Raw genomic sequence first — 20,775 nt, 5'->3', positions numbered from 1 at the left:
ATTAGTCTTGAATTAGTTACCGCATATGAGAGACAGAATTGGACCGAACTCAAATTTCAAGAGATGTATACAGTGTCTTTATACGTCACAACAAATCAGCAGAAAAATACAATTCATATTATTCATCCTATGAGTAGACAGCAATGTGATCAGGAGTCAAAATCAGAACCTAATGTTGGCAAAAAAAAAAAATCCAGTGAATTGTCATTTTGACGATGTCACAGAAATCCTTACCTGCCGTAGCTTAAAAAACAGTGAAATGACCAGAAGAAAAATGGGTACCGTAGAATCTGTTTCAGATTTCTGTATCTGATGTTGTCACACGGAACACAATGCTCAGCTTTTCTACATGCTATTTATGTCCAAACTTTCAAAAAACCCATGTACATACTACGCTTTGTTGAAACAAGAAACCTCAGCAGAACTATTATGGTTTTGAAAATTAATCACATATCTGTATAATGCTTTTATAACTGAGACTTAAGGTTGCCAGAAAAACTGCCCTAAATGAAGCCCTTACCCAGTTCTCCACATCTTCAGATGTGAAGATCTTCAGACTAAACATTTTTGAAGGCTGAACTTTATCTACTCTTAAGTTCTAAAAAGTAGCTAAGTATCAAATTCTATAGATCAACCGTGGCACAAGGAAAAAAATAATCCAATCCAAGTAAGCAGAATAACCTGATATAATGCATGATCCGACTTCAAACATAACCTTTTATTCTTTTAATCCATAATACAATCATCTACCTTTTCTTGGTATAGTTGAAGACTGCACATATTATGATACGTATGTAGATATAGATTTACACATATAAAATCATACATATAAATACACATGCAAAAATATACTTACTTGTATATTCATAGCCTACATAGGAAAATACAAAACTCAGACCCGTTTCTTCAATGTACCCCCTGTAAATTTATGCTGTTTTCTCCCAGTAAAGGAGACAAGAAAGGAAGCAACCACTCCTTTACATTGCCTTGGTACCTGTCAGCTTTTTTTTCTCACAAAAAACAAAGCATTTAATTTTATCCTACAGGCAGGGGAAGCTGCAAGTCCTGATAGCAAGATGAAGTTTTGGTAGAAATTCTACTTTTCGTTATTATATAGTATTCAAACAAAATGGACAACGCCCAAACCAACAACCCTGAATAACTTCTATGGCTTCTTGTCTTCTCCAAACTCGAAGCAGATTCTTAACGCAATTGGTAGAAACTGAGTTCTTTTTTAGGAGGTATAGGAAGAAGACCATTAAAGCACTATTTGGCCTAATTTTTCTTGACACATTGTGAATTTCTTCAAAGGAAAAGAGAATGTGTTATCTAAATAAAGCATCTTTTTCCAAGTCAGTTTTGTCCTTTGCTCTCTGAAGACAAACTTTTCTTCACTCTTGCAAAGAGGCAAAGGCTTTCTTTTGATATGAAGGAGACAACTGCCATACAATGTCATTTCCCTGATGAAGCTTGCAAGGAGTAGTGGAGGGAAAAGATTTAAAATGCACAGTGCTGCAATGCTCCAAGGGAAAATTACAAAGGGAAAAGAGAAGAGCAGGACCATTTGGCAACATCTTTAAAAGATTTCACTCACACAATCAAGCTTTTCTTATGTAAATACTGTATCTTAAATGCCCCCACCCCCCCTCTTTTTTTGCTGAAAATTGCTATATTTCAACAAATGCAGTTAACTGAAAAGTTCTTTCTATGCTGGATAAGTGAGAACCTTCCCATTACTGGGTAAAGTTACTAGTGAAGATGAAGAGAATGTACAAGTGCACTTTAAAAAAGAAGTAATAGATTTTGAAAGGTTATTTTATGGAGTAAGGCTGGGATTCTGGAAAATACAGAAGTCTCTACAGGTATCTATCTCTCCAATGTCGTCCTTCTGCTTTAAAAATACACAGGAGATATGCACCTTGCAGGTAAGCTGAAACTGGTCCTTACCTACTAATATTTCAATACTATTACTTCCTATAGCATGTATATCTCCTAAGCTGTGGGGCTGTTCATTGTCTCAAATTGAGGTACAACCTATTTCATGTTACACACTATGGACATCAATCTCAATTGTAGCTCATGAAAGCATACTGCTGTACAACAGCTTTAAATCAAAAAGTAGGAAACTATTTCCAGTTTAGACAGGGAGTGGAAATTAAATAAAAGGAATATACTAGCTTTGGCCAGGACAGCAAGAAAACAACTCAAGTCTAAAAAATTGCTTCTGTACCCAGAAAGACCTGAATGGCAGAACCTAATTCTGATGTTTCATCTGGCAAGGCAATACCTTTCCCTTTTCGTCCTCCCATGTAATGCTGCACTTGGAACATACACAGTTCTCCACCTCTGGGAAGAGCCCAGCAAGTGAAAAGACTCACCATCATCCCTGGCAGAACTCTGTCCTTCCCGGGTCCCCTATCAAGCGCTGACCGCAGCACGCATGCGCTAATTCAGTGGCACTGAAAAGTGACATCGTCCAAGAGTAAATGTTATTTTATCCTGAGACTGGGCGCAGTGTGCAGTAGAGAGCTCCCCTACACACTATTCTGCTCTATGATGGCTTGGAATGGAAAGTTTCTTTGGGAAAAAATAATCAGGTATTACTTCAGCCTTTAATTCTCACTCCACAGTGGGCCTCCTTTGAGTAAAGACTGCCGACTGTGACAAATTGTGCTGCATCAGTGCTATAATATGAAGTGGAGTCCATTAAGAACTGAGCTGAGATCACCAAACTCATTTTGATTAACCTCCAGGTCACTAAACACTTATAAATATGTTACACAGCAGCTGCTAAACATATTTATATATGCTTAAGGTCACAGCATCATCTGTTGGTTATTGGAGTTAAGTCAAAAATCCTATGTTTCCTTCTGTGATGCTTTTAGTAAAGGCATATCCAAAACACTATTTAAGAAGTAGTTATCTCAAAGCATACTATCAGACTCTCTCCTACATCTCCCAATTCCCTCCTCCATTTTTCTGGGAGGCTAAATAAAAATCAGGTCTCTTAAAGACAGTCTGCTGTACATGTAGTGACATCTAATGGCAAAAATTCAACTGACCGGCTATGAATTCTATAGCAGAACAAATCAAGTTAAGTATACAATTTTACAATATTTACCACATAAACACCAATAGCTGGGTTGCTGAGGGATGACGCAAGTGATAATTAGGAACGATAGAAGAAATTAAGAAAAGAAACACTTGTGTTGAGTATAATGAAAAAATGTCTTCATGGTAAAACGCAGTTACCCTCCAAGAGAAAGAAGGAAATCCCAGTACTTGACATACAAACAACACACTAGAAAATGTACTGGTCAGAGAAATCCTGCATTACATATGAGCTAGATGATATGTCAGGTATCTTCTAGCTCTGACTCCTCCAGTACCATGATCCCAGATTGCGTATTTTTGCCCATTAAGAAGAAAAAGCAACTGGGCCAACACAATTTTAGGATTATGCTATCAATTTAAACACTATACTTAAGCCTACACGTTTCTTTTTTTTCTGCTCTACTGCTACAAGTAGATCTCCAAGTATTCAGCAAATGGAAGAGATTAAAAATGGGAAAGGGGGGAATCTTCTTGCTTTCTGTGGTTTATTTATTCTGTTGACAATTTAGTAATTCACAGCATTTGCATAATGCCAGAGCCAGTTACACTCGAGGAAAGGGCTGCCACCCAGGGGGACCTCGACAGGCTGAAGGAATGTGCTGACAGGAACCTTATGAAGGTCAACAGGGACTAGTGCAAGGTCCTGCACCTGGGAAGGATGAGCCCCCTGCACGGGTGCCAGCTGGGGCTTGACTGCAGGGAGCAGCTTTGCTGAAAAGCCCCTGGGCATCTTGGCAGGCAGGGAGCCGAGCTGGAGCCAGTGGAGTGCCCTGGCAGCACAGAGGGCCAACAACAACCTGGGCTGTGTGACCAGGAGCAGAGCCAGGAGATGGAGGGAACAGATCATCCTCTCCTTACCTGGCACCCATTAGACTCCATCTAGAGTATCATGGCCAGTTTTGGATCCCCCAGTAAAGGAACAATGATGATAAACTGAAGTGAGTTTAGCAGAGGATCCCTTAGATGGTCAGGGCTGAAGCACTCACCCTGGAGAGGCTGAGGGATGAGGGCTAGGTTCAGCCTGAGGCAGAGACAGATTTTGAGAGGAACCCAACAGTGGCACCCCCAGCACCTAAAAGGAGGTCAGCAAGAAGACAAAGCCGGGTTCTTCACAGTGGGGCACAGTTGGAGGATGAGACACAACAGGCAAGAGTTAAAACATGAGAAGTTCAGACTGGATGTAAGGAAACTCTTTTCCCAGTGAAAACAGTCAGGCACTAGATCTGGTGGCCCAGGGAGGCTGTTCAATCTCTGTGCTTGGAGGTTTTCAAGACCCAGCTGGATACAGCCCTGAGCTGAGCCAGCCGAGGAAGAGGCTGGACCAGAGACCTCTTGAGGTTCCTTCCAGCCTGAATGACCTAATGATCCTAGATTGTCAGCTTCATTGTGCTGTTGGTAGTCTGGTGTACTATTGGGTCCAAAATACAACTGGTCAAATTCAAAACATTCCCTTTTAAGAAGGTCCTGTTCTGCTTTTGTTTTCCTTTATTTGCAATCTACCCGAAGCTTAATCTGCACTTAATCTCTTTTCTCTGCAAAACAAGTAGCATCAGATCTAATTGTGTCTTCTGAGCTAATGCAGAAGTCCATGTATTTAAAGAGAGGAGATGACATGCGAGATCTGGTCATTGTTAAAAAGCAGAACAAAGAAATTGTAAGAAAGAAGAGCACTGACAATACGAAGGAGTGCACGAGTGATCACAGCTGCCAAGCAGTGCCCCTCAGATTGAGATGCCTTCCTTTAATTGGACATGAAATGACCAGTAGGTTAGTGTGTTGTCTCCGACTGCTACACAGAAGTCACTCTGCAGCCCTTGTGTTTAATACTTGCTGGTATGTGATTTAGTATCTCCTCAGTGTTACCATCCGATGAAGGTTTTTACTGTCTTCCTCAGATCTGAACAAATTTGAACTAATTACAAAATTGAGTTCAGAGGTAGGTGTGGTTTAGCAATGGACAATGATAAATGCAGATTATGCTTCTCAGCAGGAAGACTAAACTTTTTTATATGGAAACTTGTCAAAGCTCAGGTAACACTGGAGCAAAGTCCTTCATGCAGCTGGAAAAAATGATCCAGGTTCTGTAATGAGCCCTGTGGCAGCGGGAATGGAACAGAAGAAGGGCTTGGAGCTGGAGAGTCTAGAAGGGCTGGAGGTGAGGCGAGTTTGGGGAAGAAAAGATGGAAATGGAGGGGAGAGTGGATGGAAATGAAGAATGAACCACAAGGGTCGGGAGCATCCTCACTAAGTGCCAAAGGTTTTTAGGGCCAGGAGGATGTTGTGTGCTCCAGACAAGGGAGATGAAACAGAGATGTGGGAGGAGGAGCATGGAGGAACATACAAAGAGGTGCTTCTCCCAGTGTAAACACTGGGAAGCTCCCTCCAGCATGAACGTGGAGCCCCTCAGCCAGGTCTGCCTGCAGGGAGGGAGGGATTCACAGGGGAGCCTCAAAAGCAGGGTGCTACTAGAGATGTGCCTTCCTGCAGCCCCTCTGCTCACGCACACTGCTGTGTGGCAGGGCCAGGCTCCGAGGCGGCCACCTTGGCTAGGAGCTGGGCGAGCCCCAGTCCAGCAGCGTGGCACCGTGGGGCGATGACAAAGGAGCAGTGCTGCACTGCAAGGAGGTGAGCTGGGACGGGACACACAGCCCAGGTAGGGAAGAGCTGCCACGGAGTCGCACCTCACACATCCTGGTGGCCATGAGCTTGCACCCATTATTATTCAGGCACTTCTGCACTGTGCTTCTTCACACTTCCCACAGTAATGTAGGAATTTCTCCCAGTTATCTCGCCCTAGGCACTGGACCTGAAAAATTATCCTGTTACTGTGACCTGCCCACCTGAGCAATAGGCAGGTGAAAAAAAAAAAATGGCCCACAAGCCCATGGAAGTTTGCCATTTCTGCTCCAGATCTTTAACCTACATCAGTTTTGCAGCGAATGCACTGCAGCACCTCAGGGGAGTAATTTGTGTAAACATTTTAAAAGGAACATTTTTTTTTTTAATGCTGACACACTGCTAAGGTGGCTACTTGATTACAAACTGTGAAAATGACTGCGTTAGGCTGCACTCACAAATCACAGTGTACTGACCAAATTGCCCTGTGCTTATCTGTGCCAGGTCTGCAGCATGACAATATTTCCTCTCTCTTTTAAATGTCAAAGTATGATTTGGGGGGTTGTTATTTAAACACACTGACCTGCACAATAACCAGAAGTACTTTATTTAAATCTGTCTTGAGCTGGGACTAGCCTTAAGCGTTTATAATCTGTCATACTTTGACACCAAATGGGTTATTATAATGAGAGTAATTCAGGAGTGAGACCTGTGAATGCTTTCTCCCTGGAGAATTTACACATAAACATGTGCATGCAGATACATATGCTCTTTTGTTATGGATTTTCCTTCTTGCTACATTATGGGCTTCCTTGGAGAAGTGAAACCGCTTCTGTCATCCAGGGATATAGGAGAATTGAAGGAACGAGAAGAGAGAAAGGGAAAATAAACCCCAACGTTGCTTACTTTGCTCTGACTGGAAGTTCATTGGTGCGTGAGTGCTGTTAGCAAAGGCCAAGACACACAAAATCTGAATATTCACTTGAGCAGCTATAAAACAGAATTAAAGGCAGTTCCCATGTAAATAAAACAAACAAATTTAACACCATCATATCTGAAAGCTAAGTATTCCCCTCTCATTAGCTGCTACTGGGAGTGTACTAACCTGGATTTACATTTCCTCCTCTGTTCAGTGGGAAAGCTCACCACTTGCTGTAATAAAATTTTTAAAAAGCAACCATGAAAGCTGGTGATGTGACAGGTGTTAGGTCTGCCACAAAATTTTTTCCATTTTTCAGGTTAGAAGGAAAAAGGAAATTTTATACTTGTGTGTGTGTGCATGCATGAAAAGGGGAGGCCAAGGCTCTGAAATGCACTGACACTGACAAAACACTAGAAAACATAAACGAAAAAGCACCCAGATTTGTGCCAGGATTTGTGTACGAGTGTGTCTGCTGACATCAGGCACACAGAACCAGCACCAAACTATTCTTCCCAATGACTGGGCCCAAACGGCAATGCTAAAACGGGGAATAATTTTCTAGCATCATAATTATGTGATAGTGCACATCACTTTGTAATCTGTACCCTGTAGTCTGACCGAGCACACTACCTGTTTTCTTCGTCTGGCTGACCTAAAGTTTATTGTGTAAGGTAATTTTTGGAAGAATAACAGAAATACACTTTCTAAAGATATTCTTTTTCTTCTGATTACACAAATACTTGTGACTTTAGTATTATCACAATTACTGAGGTTTCACTAAGAAACAATCACGGAGGGAGAAGAAACTTAAAAATCAGTTGTTTCTACTAGGCTGATTCAATGATCAGCCCCTCAAAAAAGCAGCCACAAAAACTTATTGTTTGTTTACATGCTATTGTCATCACATTAACTGTTTTTCCAGTGAAAATATCTGCCCAATGGGCTACCTACTTGGTTGTTATTTAAAGCCCAAAAACCCGCAGGAGTGTCACACCACACCAAACACTGGAAGGACAACATTAGAGGCACATGTAATTCATGAGTATTGATTCTAATAACAACAGAACTATACATGTACTGCTGAATGTATGCTGATATCAGAATAAACCTCCCTATCCCATTTTACGGATAACAAAAAGTGAGGAAGAGATCAAAGATTAATAATGGTCTAAAATATGGTGAGAAGAACAATAAAGCAGTTGAATACACTGAGAAAAACATAGCATGAATCTGCAGAAAAAGAAATTCTTAACTTCATTTGATCCTAATGATATAAGGGTGTGTGACTGAAAACCATGAAGGATATTTAGTGAAATGCTGTAGGGTTTGGGTTATTTTTTTTTTTAAGTTATTATTTATTTATATATATATATATATTAGGTTGCAGCTATTTAATTTTGTTTTTATAAAGCTCCTTTTGCGTTAATTAAAGTTTTTTTGGTCTGAATTTCACAGGGATCACAGCATTTGGTCACCAATCTTCAAACCCACAGGGACTCCCTGAAATGCCTTTGTTGTGCAGCATTCTAACAAGTGCAGCAAGACCTCCATATTTGAATTTATTTGTATAAGAACAAACTAAGCCCTTTGTACTCAGCGTAACCTGTACTGGATAAATACAATATAATGTTCTGTGACAGTAAACATGGGACTACAGAAAAGCAGGCCAAGTCAAATGGCTTGTAATCCCATCGAAGCTCTGCTCTTAGTGACCCCTACTTACCTTCCTGACAACGTGGATTTAAAGAGCAGCTCTAACAGCAGCTGCTTGCACACCGTCCCCATCGGACATAGTATCCGGGCACTGAGGAGATACATTTCTTAGCCCAAGTGGAGTGTGCGATGGGTAAAAGAGGTGCTGTAATCTGTCCAGCAAGTGGAAGCATGCATGAACTGGGTTTGTAGTGAAAAAAGAAATTTGCCCTGTATGGCATGATGCAGTCAATCTGAATCAGAATGCCAGGAAGGGTGATTTAGCCCAGTGTGACTCGATATCAAAATGAGAATGACTCATATGACTCTCTCACTATGCACCTTCTATTTTTGTGCATGTTTATAAATAGCTGTATTAAAAAGCTGGAAGGCCCTATGAACTCTCTCCCAGAATGATTACTTGAAAGTGGGTAAGAGTCTGTTCCCAGCACACCAACAGCCAGGAGGTCACCAAAGCATGGTGCTAAAAAGCCACAGGAAGCTAAGGACACACTGCGTGTTCTACTAATTCAATTTCCTCCGGTGGGGCACTGCCTTGGGAAAGGCTTGTCCCCTGAGCTGCCTCCTCTTCCACCTGGGGATGTGTGGACCTCCTGCCGCCTCTCACCACGTTCTTATCATGCTTGGTCACGTCCTTGCACCGTTTTTGAGCACCGCTGCAGTTCTGTGAAGCTCACGGTGCTGGCAACCAACTGAAAATCTAATAAAATCCCGATCGTTTCATGCCAGCTCTTCAGTGTATCTTTTCACAGTAAAATGTCATGTGGCTGACAGCACACTGAATGCAACTGTGCATGTACAGCAGCATGGCGAGGAAGTTCTCCAAAGGGATTTCCCAACAGATGCATTATCACTTACCTACCTTTGCCCAATAGCCTGGAGCTGTTATATGTTTATCAATATTATTACTACCGCTGTTACCATCAGTCTAGGCACTTTGGCACTCCAGACAGTTTCATGAGAGCAATGTGGTGCATATATCAGCATGGTTTCAGCTGGCTCTTTTCTTCATCTTTGGCTCAGAAGATGCCTGAAACCTACTGTGACCACTGCAACAGGTATTTAATGTGTTAGTGAGACTGCTGAACATCATTAAAAAATCTTATTGCTGTTCTGTTAGCATTTAATATGATTCTTACAAGGTTACTTATATGTCCAGTTAGAAATGATGCTTCTATCTGAACTCCATCAATAAAGTGACGGGCCATTCCCACTCATATTTCCCCAGGTAGCATTGCTAAAAAAATTGTTTAATTTTGTCTCAACTATCACAATTGTGAAACAACCTGAAACCTTAAAATCACTCTAAAACTTGAAACACTCCTACCGTATTTTATATCCCTCCTTTTCTGTCACAAAAATCTTAGGCTGTTCAATCACAGTCTTGTACTTGCACAATGTATGTGCCAAATCACACAGAGCAGTCATGGAATTAGCTTTCTTCACGAGTCCCATTAAGCAGATGGCTAGTCTTCTGTTTTTTGGTGTGGTGTTTTTTTTTTTTTTTTCTTACTAGTGCTGTGATTTGAACTAGTAGATCTTCTGGCTAATAGGCAAAAAGACAGACAGTGTGAAAATCCAGTTTACTCATCTGAAACATTTCTTGCCACCCAAGAAAGACTACTCAATCTAAAGTCCTCCCTTACTCTTTACTTTTATGCAGTGACAATTAATAGAGTACTGCATTCCTAATGCCCTTAAGATCACCTTCTGAGGTACAGAATTCCTATGTAACATCTGACTCTGAGGCAGAATGTTAATAAACAACACAGAGTCCTCCACTACAATTTTGTTTCAAAATAATTAGTAATTCTATAGAGGCCAGCAGCTCTCCTAAATAACCAAATCAAGCCAAAAATAATCCTGACACAATAATAATTGAATTAGAAGTGTCTCTAAGATGAATGAGAATTCTCATTCATGACTTTGAAAATCACCCTTCTTTCCCAACATACTCCTGCTTTCACAGTTTAAGAATGGTTACTCTGGAGGGAAGGCATAGGACTCTTGAGGTCTGTGGTTAATCTGTAATGGCACGAACAGCATACAGCAGTCTACTTGATTGATGAGTAACCAAAAAAGAAAAAAATGCCTCCCCAAATCACTGGTTGCCTGCACAAGCTCTGCAGCATGGTGACATCCAGGGCTCCAAAATGATGGATTTACCTTTTAGTAAAACAAAATTCCACATAAAAATATATTTCTCTTAGTCTCCCACAAGAAATGGCTTTGGTTAGCTCAGCATGTAAAGCTTCTTCCAATCCGTACATGATTTTATCAGTAATTTTGAGGTGGTCTACAAAATGCACTTCCATTTAAAAAAATAATCACAAAAGTGTGACTTCCAGCTCTCCCTTTACTATAATAAATACATATAAGCTAAGCTGCACTTCACCCCTCCTAACACACTGTCGAAAAAAGCTATATATGGTTCTGCTTTGAAAAGCAAAACGTGAAGAAAGGAAGTGCCCTTTCAAAAAAAGAACAAAAAAATAAGCTTGATAGAATGACTTTCTCATGAAGAGGGAAGAAGCATGGGTCCTTTTGAAGAAAAATATGTCAATACTGGTTAATAGCTCCCTTAGAAATCACAGTCACAGTAAGCATTAATATTTGGACTTTAACCCCTCAAATGACACAGAAACTTGCTGTACAGATAAAATATTCCACCTGTTACTAAAATGCCATCAGCCTCGGGTGCAGTAAGCACAGCAGCTATTTGGAGTTCACAGAAACACTATATAGTCACTTAGGCCAAGAAGCAATACCGTTTCATCCAGCTGAAACTGTATGTGGACTTTTTTTTTTATTCTGGAAGCCAAAGGTAGTTTTCATGGACTGAAATGTACTGCCTGGATACTGAAACAGCACTAACAGAAAGCAAAGTGGGGCTCATTTCAGGGTGATCCATCAGGATCCATAGAGGAAATCCAAAGTCTGGGAGTGCTCGGAGGAGTGGGAGTAGAGAGGAAATGGCCAGACACCTTGAGACTGGAGAACTGAGAGTGGCCTGAATTTGAAGAGGAGTAACTTCTTCCCTGCAACTGAACGTTAAATAAAAGACCTGGCAGAAAACCTTTCTGCTAGGGACTTGCTTCAAGGGCAACAAGATAACGTACCCCGGCACTGGCTCCAATTATGGCTACTGGTCCTATCTTAGCCTAGTTTACTGTGGGGATTTCACAGCTGGCAGCCTTTCACCTAGAAGCAGCCTGGTTTGAATAAGCAAAGAAACTTGAATTAGTACTTAACCTTCCTGCACTCCACTGCACTTCCCAGCAGAGAAGAACAGCACCTCCAAGTTTGAGGGAAAAAGGGAAAACAATGGAATATATATACTCTCTCCAGGGATTAAAGATGGTAAATTTTACTGTAGCACTTCAAGTCCTTCTGCTACATAACCAGAGCACTTAACACCACAATTAGAATTTTAAACCCAAGTTTCAAGATCAAAAGGGCCAGACTGGAAAATACAGCAAAGAATTTGACAGGCTCTAGGGTGGAAAACACCTAAAAGAGTTCTGGTTTTTATTTATATTATTATTTTTTAAAAAAAATTTATTCCCCATTTCTGTGTCGTTCTTTTTGCTCTTGACATTTTAATGCACCATGTCCATTACTATATTTCCTCACCAGTACCTTCTAGTCCATCAGCAGTGCTGCATTACCCTGCTGTTGGAGAAAATAATACGGAAAAAGTGCTTTGCTGGCACCAGCAACATGGAATATGAATTATACATACATAGCAGGAGAGAAATGCTGATGGAAGGTTAGTTTGCCTCTATGTGCGCAAGCGTGCATGTGCATGTATACACACACACAGACTAAAAAGACGACATAAAGAATGCACATTTTAAACTCCTTTACACTAATTGCAATGGTTTCTCTGTTCAAGAGAAATTCTCTAGTATCAGTGCAGCTTTTATACATCAGTTTTAGGACTGAATGAAGACTTACCCAAATTCTTTTGACCTCACCATGATGCCACAAAGCAGTTTAGAACCAGAACCACATTCTAGAGTGCCTAAAAGTATGTCAAAGCAATGGAACACCACATGTTACTATAGAGACTGAACACCATTTCTCAGGTGGCAGGGGGAGCAGCAGACGATAATGTAAATATCTACCTCAATTTAGCAACTCAATGACCAGGATTTAAAATGGCCAGAGGTTGCAAATAGCTAAGCTGGATCCCAATTCCTCAGTTTAATAAACTACTATGTCTAAATTGTCTCCTCTAAAATCAATGATACTGACTTCTAAATTCATTCAATCTATAAAAAAAAAAATTGCTTTAATTTACAAATGCAACATGCAATCCCGAGAATCATGTTAAGGTACAGTACACTGAAGTCAAAGATGCTGCCTTCAAAGACAGGATTGCTCTTCATGTAAGCACACCAAAACCCATTTTATAGTAATTAGTTCAGCTACTGATAACTGTAGTTGCACTAGCAAGAGGCTCATTTTAGCATCCAGTTGGATGCATATTTTACAGCCAGCTAGTACTGAATTACGTCTTCCTAAGGCTGCACTGCTAACAGTAATTAAGCCAGGTATTTTGCAACTACGTTTTTATCTTTCCATATACTACAGTGACACTTAAAACTGCTAAGAAGACATGCTCAGAATGACACTCACTGCTAGCACAGGATATACCGAAAATAATGATGAAAAGCATCTAGATCCAAAAACATCTGTTGACTTCAGGTGTCAACCTAATAATCAATTTTCAAAAGTGTGTACTGGGCACTTACCGTAGGAAATAAAAGCTCACAAACAGCAAACATGTAGTCCTGAAAAGTTGCAAGCTGGGCATCTACAAACTGAGGAACTCAAAAATTGGCTGGTACTAGAAGATACTAGCTTTCACAAAACACCTTTCTTTTCTTTAGCCTCACATGCTAGATATCATTTGAGAAACACTGGCCTGTATGCACAAGCCAGACTAGCACATCCTAAGATTTTAGGTTACAGGGAAGGTATTATGTAGCTGTAGAAATTAATCTAAGCTTAACACTGGGCAGGCCTTAAGGTGAGGTCAAAGGTTAATTCAAATGGGGTAAACCTAGTATCTTTCACAGCCACCACTTTTATTTATATAATTTTATCTTCTTTAATTAAAAGGGTGGTGGTCTGCACTGAAGATGATGCCTAGGTATGACTAGCTGACACTCAGATCTTGATCATCCAGCCCCAGTTAACGAACGCTGATTTTCTGCTCCAGCGGAAGTGATTTTATTCCAGTGCATACCATTTAAATTCATTCTACGCAGCTGCTTAGTGTGGTTTGGCAAGGCAGAAGCAAACCAGCTTTCTATGTCTAAATGAGACTCCTGAGCTTGTAAAGGATAGATCCTGTGGATTAATAGCTGAAGGTAAGTTTCTCTCCCCTATTGATACTTGGCTACTGATTCAACAAGTTGACCTTGAAGGGGATCACAACCAACTTGTACAGAAACACGTCAGTTAACCATGACTCTGATACAAGCGTTGCATTTTCTTCTTAATTCTGCACAGAAGGATGTGTTTTGTAGTAGTAAAAATCCAACAGTTTTTGAACCCCACAGCTGAATCTTATAAACTCAAGACATTCAGAGAAAAAGGCTGGACACTCCTAATGCACTTTGGCATGTAACAGCGGATGTCTTTCCAGTTAGACAAAATAGTATGGTAGGAGTGCTCTCCCATTTCATTTATTTTTGCTTTTTGAACAGGAGAACCAGCAGACTTGTGTTCTCATTTTTTGCTTTGCTTTGTACTTTTTCATATACACATATATGAATGATGTTATTAAGGAAAAAAACAATGAAACAAAAGCAGCTGTAGAAAACTGGTAATTAAAACTTGTTAATAACCATGAAAGCAGTAGTAATTTGGGCATTACAGACTTCCTACAGAGGTAACAACTGAAACAACATGATGGCAGGGAAGTCCATGAAACCTGAATCTCATGTGAAGCTGGACTTGGTTGTGAGGGAGCAACAGGCTGGGAGCCAGTGTAGATACTTTCTCCCAGTGCTGTAATTTATGATATGGTTACAGAAATCGCAGTGTGACGGACTCTGATGAGAAAACAGTAGCTGCATTTCAGATGATTTTTTTGCACTGGATACTTAGTGTTCCTAAAAATTATTCTAGCGACTAACTGAAATTTTTCAAAACACTTGCATGCTCCATTTCACTGTAACAAAACTTCTTTGAAAGTCCCATTAAGAAACAGTGTCATCACTCCTGCAATACACCACCTCTCAGAAAGGGATCATACTTTGGGGGTTTCAACTCACTACCCAGGCAGCAATGACATCACTATCAACAAGTTAAGAAAATGGGGTTGCACAGCACCACTGAGATACAAAACACCAATGAGGGGACAAAGATGATGCCTGGGTTAGGGGGAAGGAAGGATCTCATTCCTTCTTAGCGATAAGGTTCTTCATTTCCCTCTCAGGCACAAGGAGGCAGAGCCATGCCAAAAACCATGTGGGTGTGTGAGAAGCTGACATGCAGACTTTCATTGTACTGTCGGTAGCATTACTAAAAAGAAAACAAAAAACTAAAATCCCCTCTATGATGCCAGTATTTGTGTATCTTTCACATCATTTTGTTACTCCTACAGCAGCCAGATGGCATGTTCATAAACATTAAAAAAAATTTTCCAAGACCCCACAGCAAGTCCAGCTTACTTTACTACCTACCCATACTAGTCAGGCTGGTACATCAAGGGAGCCTGAGCATTGCCATAGTTGGGGTGCTGTGAAGAAAACATGGGGCATCTGCCAGCCCCAGACTGGCTGAGATAAGCAGGCGACCTAATGTATGGTGGCCTAAAGCAGAACAAAAGAACAGCCTCTTTGGATTTGCTCTGTACCACAAATACGAATCACTGTCAAGTACATACCTTCCATATGCAAGCATGGATGACTTGCAGGAACAGTCAAAATCCATTACTTTCTCCCCTACAGTTGACTTGAGATCAAAGAGAAAACCAGTGTGCCTGCAACCCCCTGGCATCAGAGGGGTGTGACAGGTTTTGCTCAATTTGCAATTTATGAATAGCCCTTTTGCCAGTATTTTCAACAGAGATTCAATGACTGCTCAGCCCTTCCACAGGTACTGGATCACTGGAATGGGCAGTACATGAGGGAAAGGCTCTGAAATGGTGCAGTTTTGCACAGGCAAAGCTAGAAACCGAAAGCTATTTTACAAAACTGACTTGGTAGGAAGGTGTGAGAGAGGAGTGGTAATCATTTAACCTAGTTTTTAATCAAGCAACACACGATGCTCAAAGTTAAGGTAAATCACAATCAAATACTTTCTGCTTAACACAAAGTCTTCTCTTGCTGTAAATACCAACAAGCGTGAGCTTTTCCTTTCATTACATGATTATAAAGGAAGTGTTCCTGCAGCTGCAGCGATGGCCCATTTATTCCTTCGTGTCTGACCTATCAGCTTATAGCCTAAACCAGACAGACAGAAGCAGACTTTTGTAAATCCTACCAGACAGGTCTGTTAAAACAACCAACACAAGCAAGAGGCTGCTGGTTCACAGGCATCTGCTGAAGTACAGTCTATTTTAAGGGAGTGTGGTTCTATTTTATTGAACATGAAGTACACTAAATTTACTGTTATTGTTTTAAAAAGTTTGCTACTGCTTATCACTAGAAGCCACCTGCCTTCCAAACTCACAAAACAAGAAACGAACAGAGGGACACATTAGCTTCCTACTTCTAGTTTTACATTGTGTCTTGGAATTAGAGCAACTCTAGTGTCCACAAACACTGGTCTTGAATGATAAATACCTGTATATGGAATATGTGCATCTGTGTACACATATGCATAAATAAATGCAAGATGCTTAATATACACACACATATAAACATGCTCACCAGAACAGCACAACTGGCTTTGTGTAACTCTCAAATGTAGTGGAACTTCTTGTGACAGAAAAAGACAGTATATACACCAGCAGTTATTTGAGTCCAGGGAAGTGTGGAAATTACTTCATCTGAAAAATTTCCCAGAAAATATGATTTCATTGCAAGTACTCAGGCATCTTAAGAATAACCAGGGACAGAAAAGTGTCTTTGCCAAAATCCATGCACAAATGTCAGCATGCAGTTATGCTGCCTGAAGGGGACACAAGAATACAGACGATGCCTCCAACCTCTACAGTCCTGTTTGCAGGTTCTGTCTTACGGATGCGTAAGTGGCAGTTATCAACTCCTGATAACTACAGATTGCTTTTATGCCTCCTTCTGCCTTTCCCCTCCAGCTGCTCCCCTCAGCCTGCCCTCTTCTCCCCATCTGCATGCCTGCCTAGGAACAAGAACAACCAGTAGAAGAAAACTGCCATCAGCACTGCTGCTCACAATGTGGGCAGTAAATGGAAGAGTTGATGGGCAGCTTCATAAGCTTCCTTAGTCTCTGTCAGGGGCAAGCTGCCAAGAACATGTTGGCCCTCTCTATACTGGAGATAAAATATATATATATATATAGCTAACCAATTTTAAGATGCAGGGGACTTGGTTTTGACTCCTAAAGTCACTGCAATCCTATGAGTTTTCCTACAGTGCCAAGAACCAAACTGGAAGTGGCCGTCATCTCCACTGACACAGCTGCTTTTCAACAGGATAATTCAAACACATGATAGCACGTGTTCCCCTTATGTTTGAGGAAAAGTATTCTTCCCACACATCATCTCCTCCCAGAGGGCGCAGACAGAACATGTTTAAATGCATATGCATACACCTATAGAGTGTAGTTACTTCAGAAATTACAAGAAAAACATTCCTATTCATTTCAACTCCTTTCACCAGGACGCGTACCTGCTCTGAGCGGAGTTTGCAGCAGCCTGCATCACTGCAGCAGCCGCCTCCTGTGCCTTACGGTTCACAGTTGGCATGGGTGGGCCCATCCCAGGGCCTCCCTGCTGAGACATGCCAGGAGAATTGGGGGTCATACTGCTCATGTTTCCAGGAAATGGTCTGCTCTGCATCCCAGCTGATGGCATCCGCCCCAGGGGCATGGTACCACAAGGCTGGCTTGGCCCCTGTCCGTGCATCTGACTGTTGGCATTTATACCCATGCCAGGTCCTGGGCCACTGTAACTTGTGTTGGGCACGCCGCTGTATGTCGGTGGTCTGGAGTAGTTTCCTGAACAAAATGATAAAAAGCACAGAGAAAAACATTAAACTTTTGAGCACATATTTCTATTTCGGAAGTTAGTAGCTGTGGAACAGACAGGTGAACTGAAGTGAACCATGCTGGCCTCAAAGTCAGAGTAACTTTTTCACCGTGAGGACGATCAGTGGAACAAGCTGCCCAAGGAGGTTGTGCGGACTCCCTCTTTGGAGGTTTTCAAGACCCAGTTGGATAAAGCCACGAGTAACCTGTTCTGATCTTGTATCTGACCCCAATTTGAATGCAAGGTCAGCCAAGAACAACTCCTGAGTACCCTTCTAACCTGAATGATCCTATGAACCTCATTTTCATGTACCCTCAAACATTTGCTGCCTACTATATGTCATGGCATAACAACAAATACAGAAAAGAACAGCCTCCAGAGGGTTAACAACATAGCACACAGTACAAAACCGCCTTATGCAGTGAAGAGATACATGGCATGTAAGAAACCCATTACATAAACCCAAGGGAGAATCTTTATTTTTGTAATTTCATGTTCTGATTCTTCATCCTTCTGCAATTTCAGCAACAGGCTATTCTCACTGGCTTCTTGCTCCTAACCGTTCTGCCCATTTGTGTCAGAGATGCTTTGGCATGGACTGGAGAGGACAGCTGCTGGGCCCTGAGAAACATTCCCGCTCCCTCCTGCCCTGCCCTGTCTTCCTGGTAAGTTCAAAGTTTGGCTATGCCAGCAGAAGGGGTGGTAGCTTACAGCACGCTTCCTCTGGGAAAACTAGTATTACAAGAGTAATCAGCACAAGTACAAAGATGCTAATATAAACAGGTGCCTTATGAAGGATGGCATGAAAACCTGGCTGACCCCAATCTATGTTATCACTGGAGCAAACTGCTCCACTTGCAGCAGCTTAACTCATTTGAGTGCCGATTTTCCTATCGCGTTGAAAGCTCAAGAGAAAGGGAGTGTACAGCGTTCAGTGTTAAAGAAACAAACTCGCAGCATGAGAAAAAAAAAAAAAGGTAAAGGATGTGATAGAAAAGTATTTTAGGAAATGGATCACATTACACTACTTCAGTCATCAGTTTTGACTTGTCTTTATTTCCATCTCATCCAGATTAGTGGAAACACGACCCGTTCCCTCCCTGTGGGATGCCGCAGAGCAGAGTTTCCTCACTACTCTCAGATATTCCCACGCCCGTTCAAAGGCAGCAGCCCTTGGACTCTTCCTCTGAACATGGAGATCAGCCACGTCTCTCCTCGGGCCTCAGCTACCAGGCAGAGGAGTCGGTGGCATGCAACTCCTGTTTATATTTAAACTAAATATATTCATCCATCATTTGAATGCACACATAATTAATTCATACGCTCCTGCTGCTGTGCTTTTGCTAATCCTCCCCTCCTCTCCACCCGGTAACTGACTCACTCTGCTATAAGTTCTCCTCAGCAAGAATGTGTGAGACCTATGCTTCCCAAGGATATGGAGCAACAATTCTGTTTTAGAAACTAAGTTTCTGCCTGGGGGTCTTCACAGAAGGATCCCTAAAATGTGGTTCAACAGAGATGAAAGGCTCCAGATTCAGCTTTTTGCTGACTTCAGTCTGAGCTGTCACTTCTCCTCCTCCCCTAGGCTCAGCTGCTGGCAGCTGACTATTTTATGTTCAGTGAGCCACCACCCTTAGCCACAGCTTTGGTTGCTGAGACCTGCCCAAGCCACACTTCTGATCCAACATACACGACCACAGACTGAAGGGTTCACTACTTTCATACTGCTCTGCTTAGGCTTAAAGGTGTAACGCACAACTCGGATGTTGTTCTGGTTTTCCAGTTGCTTTGTGCAAGAAAAATGTAATGCAGCAAGATGGTGTATATGTGCACTCAAAGATTACGCACAGCCAGTAAATACATTTTATGTACATGCTATTAGTAACACTGCTTCCCAAAGTAAAGCAAATTCCCTCCCTGTACTAGCAGACCTGATATCCATAATCACTGGGAGCTACTGTCAGTCCAATTTACATAAAGCCCATTTGTTTTGTCAGTTAGGGTCTATGAAGTATACGGTTCAGCAGCATGCTTGGAGGAGCAAACACCAATGCTAATTACTACTGCTGTTTTGATGCTATTTTGAATCGGGACAAAAAAATCTCTTCTTTCGTGCTTTGGCTTCTCCAGCGTAAGCACAACACAGAAAAAACAGTGGAATCTTCTCCATAAAAATATGTGGCTCAGTTAAAATAGCTCCTAATCATTCATCTCCAGGGATACATGTCCAAGAGCACAGGGAAGTGGTATCTTTTCAGTAAGGAAAACAAGTTTCAGTGTTTTTTCCATGTTTTTTTTCCCCTAAGCACTTCCTCAATACCTCAAGTACTAGCTATTCTTATACCTTTCCCAGACCACAAAAAAAAAAAAAAAAAAAAAAAAAAAAAAAAGGCAAAATAAAAGCCAAACAAAATACAAGAGGAATTGCCAGGAATGAGGAGTGCAATCTTATTTCCATGTTTCTCTAATAGATTAGTAATTTGTTGGCAGTGGCTTTGACAGAAAACAGATGGATGCAGCATTAAACACAATGAATGCAGCAGATGCTAGGCCAGCCCACATCAGCTGGACGTGTCAGGCAGCCAAGTCCAAGAGCCCACACTTTTCAAGTGGGTACAAGCCTGGCAACAGTGGCTGTACAATACTACTGAACAACTCCTCCCCCCCATATCCAAGGGATTTTTGATTCCAACTCCCCCTCAGCAGAGTAGAATTGTACCCAGAGAGACGACATCTCAGATGCACAAGAAAAAACAGAGCAGTAACTGGAATCATGAAGGAAAAGAAAAAAAAAGTGCAACGAAGATAAAATATAAAAGAGCCTACTAACAACCTGCCAAAGACAGATGTTCATACTTACAGCTGAAATTCTGGTCCACTTTGTCCAGGTTTGCTGAACAAAGTGCTCTGATATCTTGCCATTTCTAGGCAAGCTGAAAAGAGGAAAGTTTGAGAACTACCTGTTAATTTTGATCTCTGTTTTAGAGACATAGGTCAGATTCACAGTATTAAAAATAGTATACTATTACAGGTGCATTCAACCATCAAGTTTTTCTTGTACAAACTATTTAAAAGTATTGTTCTGAATTCCTCTGAAACTATTTTACCTAGGGGACTTGAGTAGATACAGTTGATATTTAAGTCTTAACTCCACAGGCTGTTGCATATGTGTGTCTCGATTCAGAGGTCCAGACTCTTGAGATACTTATGGCACCTCATCTTA

General features: G+C 41.3%; 1 protein-coding gene across 6 annotated transcripts in view; it reads right to left on the bottom strand.

The window, feature by feature from the left end:
• The window catches only part of ARID1B (AT-rich interaction domain 1B), a 332,937-nt gene that overhangs the window by 44,072 nt on the left and 268,090 nt on the right, over positions 1–20,775 (bottom strand). For all 6 annotated transcript variants that reach the window (XM_033011608.2, XM_033011610.2, XM_033011612.2 and 3 more), the window contains exon 8: positions 17,194–17,521. In XM_033011608.2, the coding sequence (XP_032867499.2) occupies positions 17,194–17,521 (328 nt within the window). The remainder of the gene's footprint in view (positions 1–17,193; positions 17,522–20,775) is intronic.

The sequence above is a fragment of the Tyto alba genome, unplaced genomic scaffold, assembly GCF_018691265.1.
Source record: "Tyto alba isolate M040663 unplaced genomic scaffold, T.alba_DEE_v4.0 Super-Scaffold_22, whole genome shotgun sequence".
NCBI classification, from domain to species: domain Eukaryota; kingdom Metazoa; phylum Chordata; class Aves; order Strigiformes; family Tytonidae; genus Tyto; species Tyto alba.
This window is presented reverse-complemented; position numbering and strand designations above follow the sequence as displayed.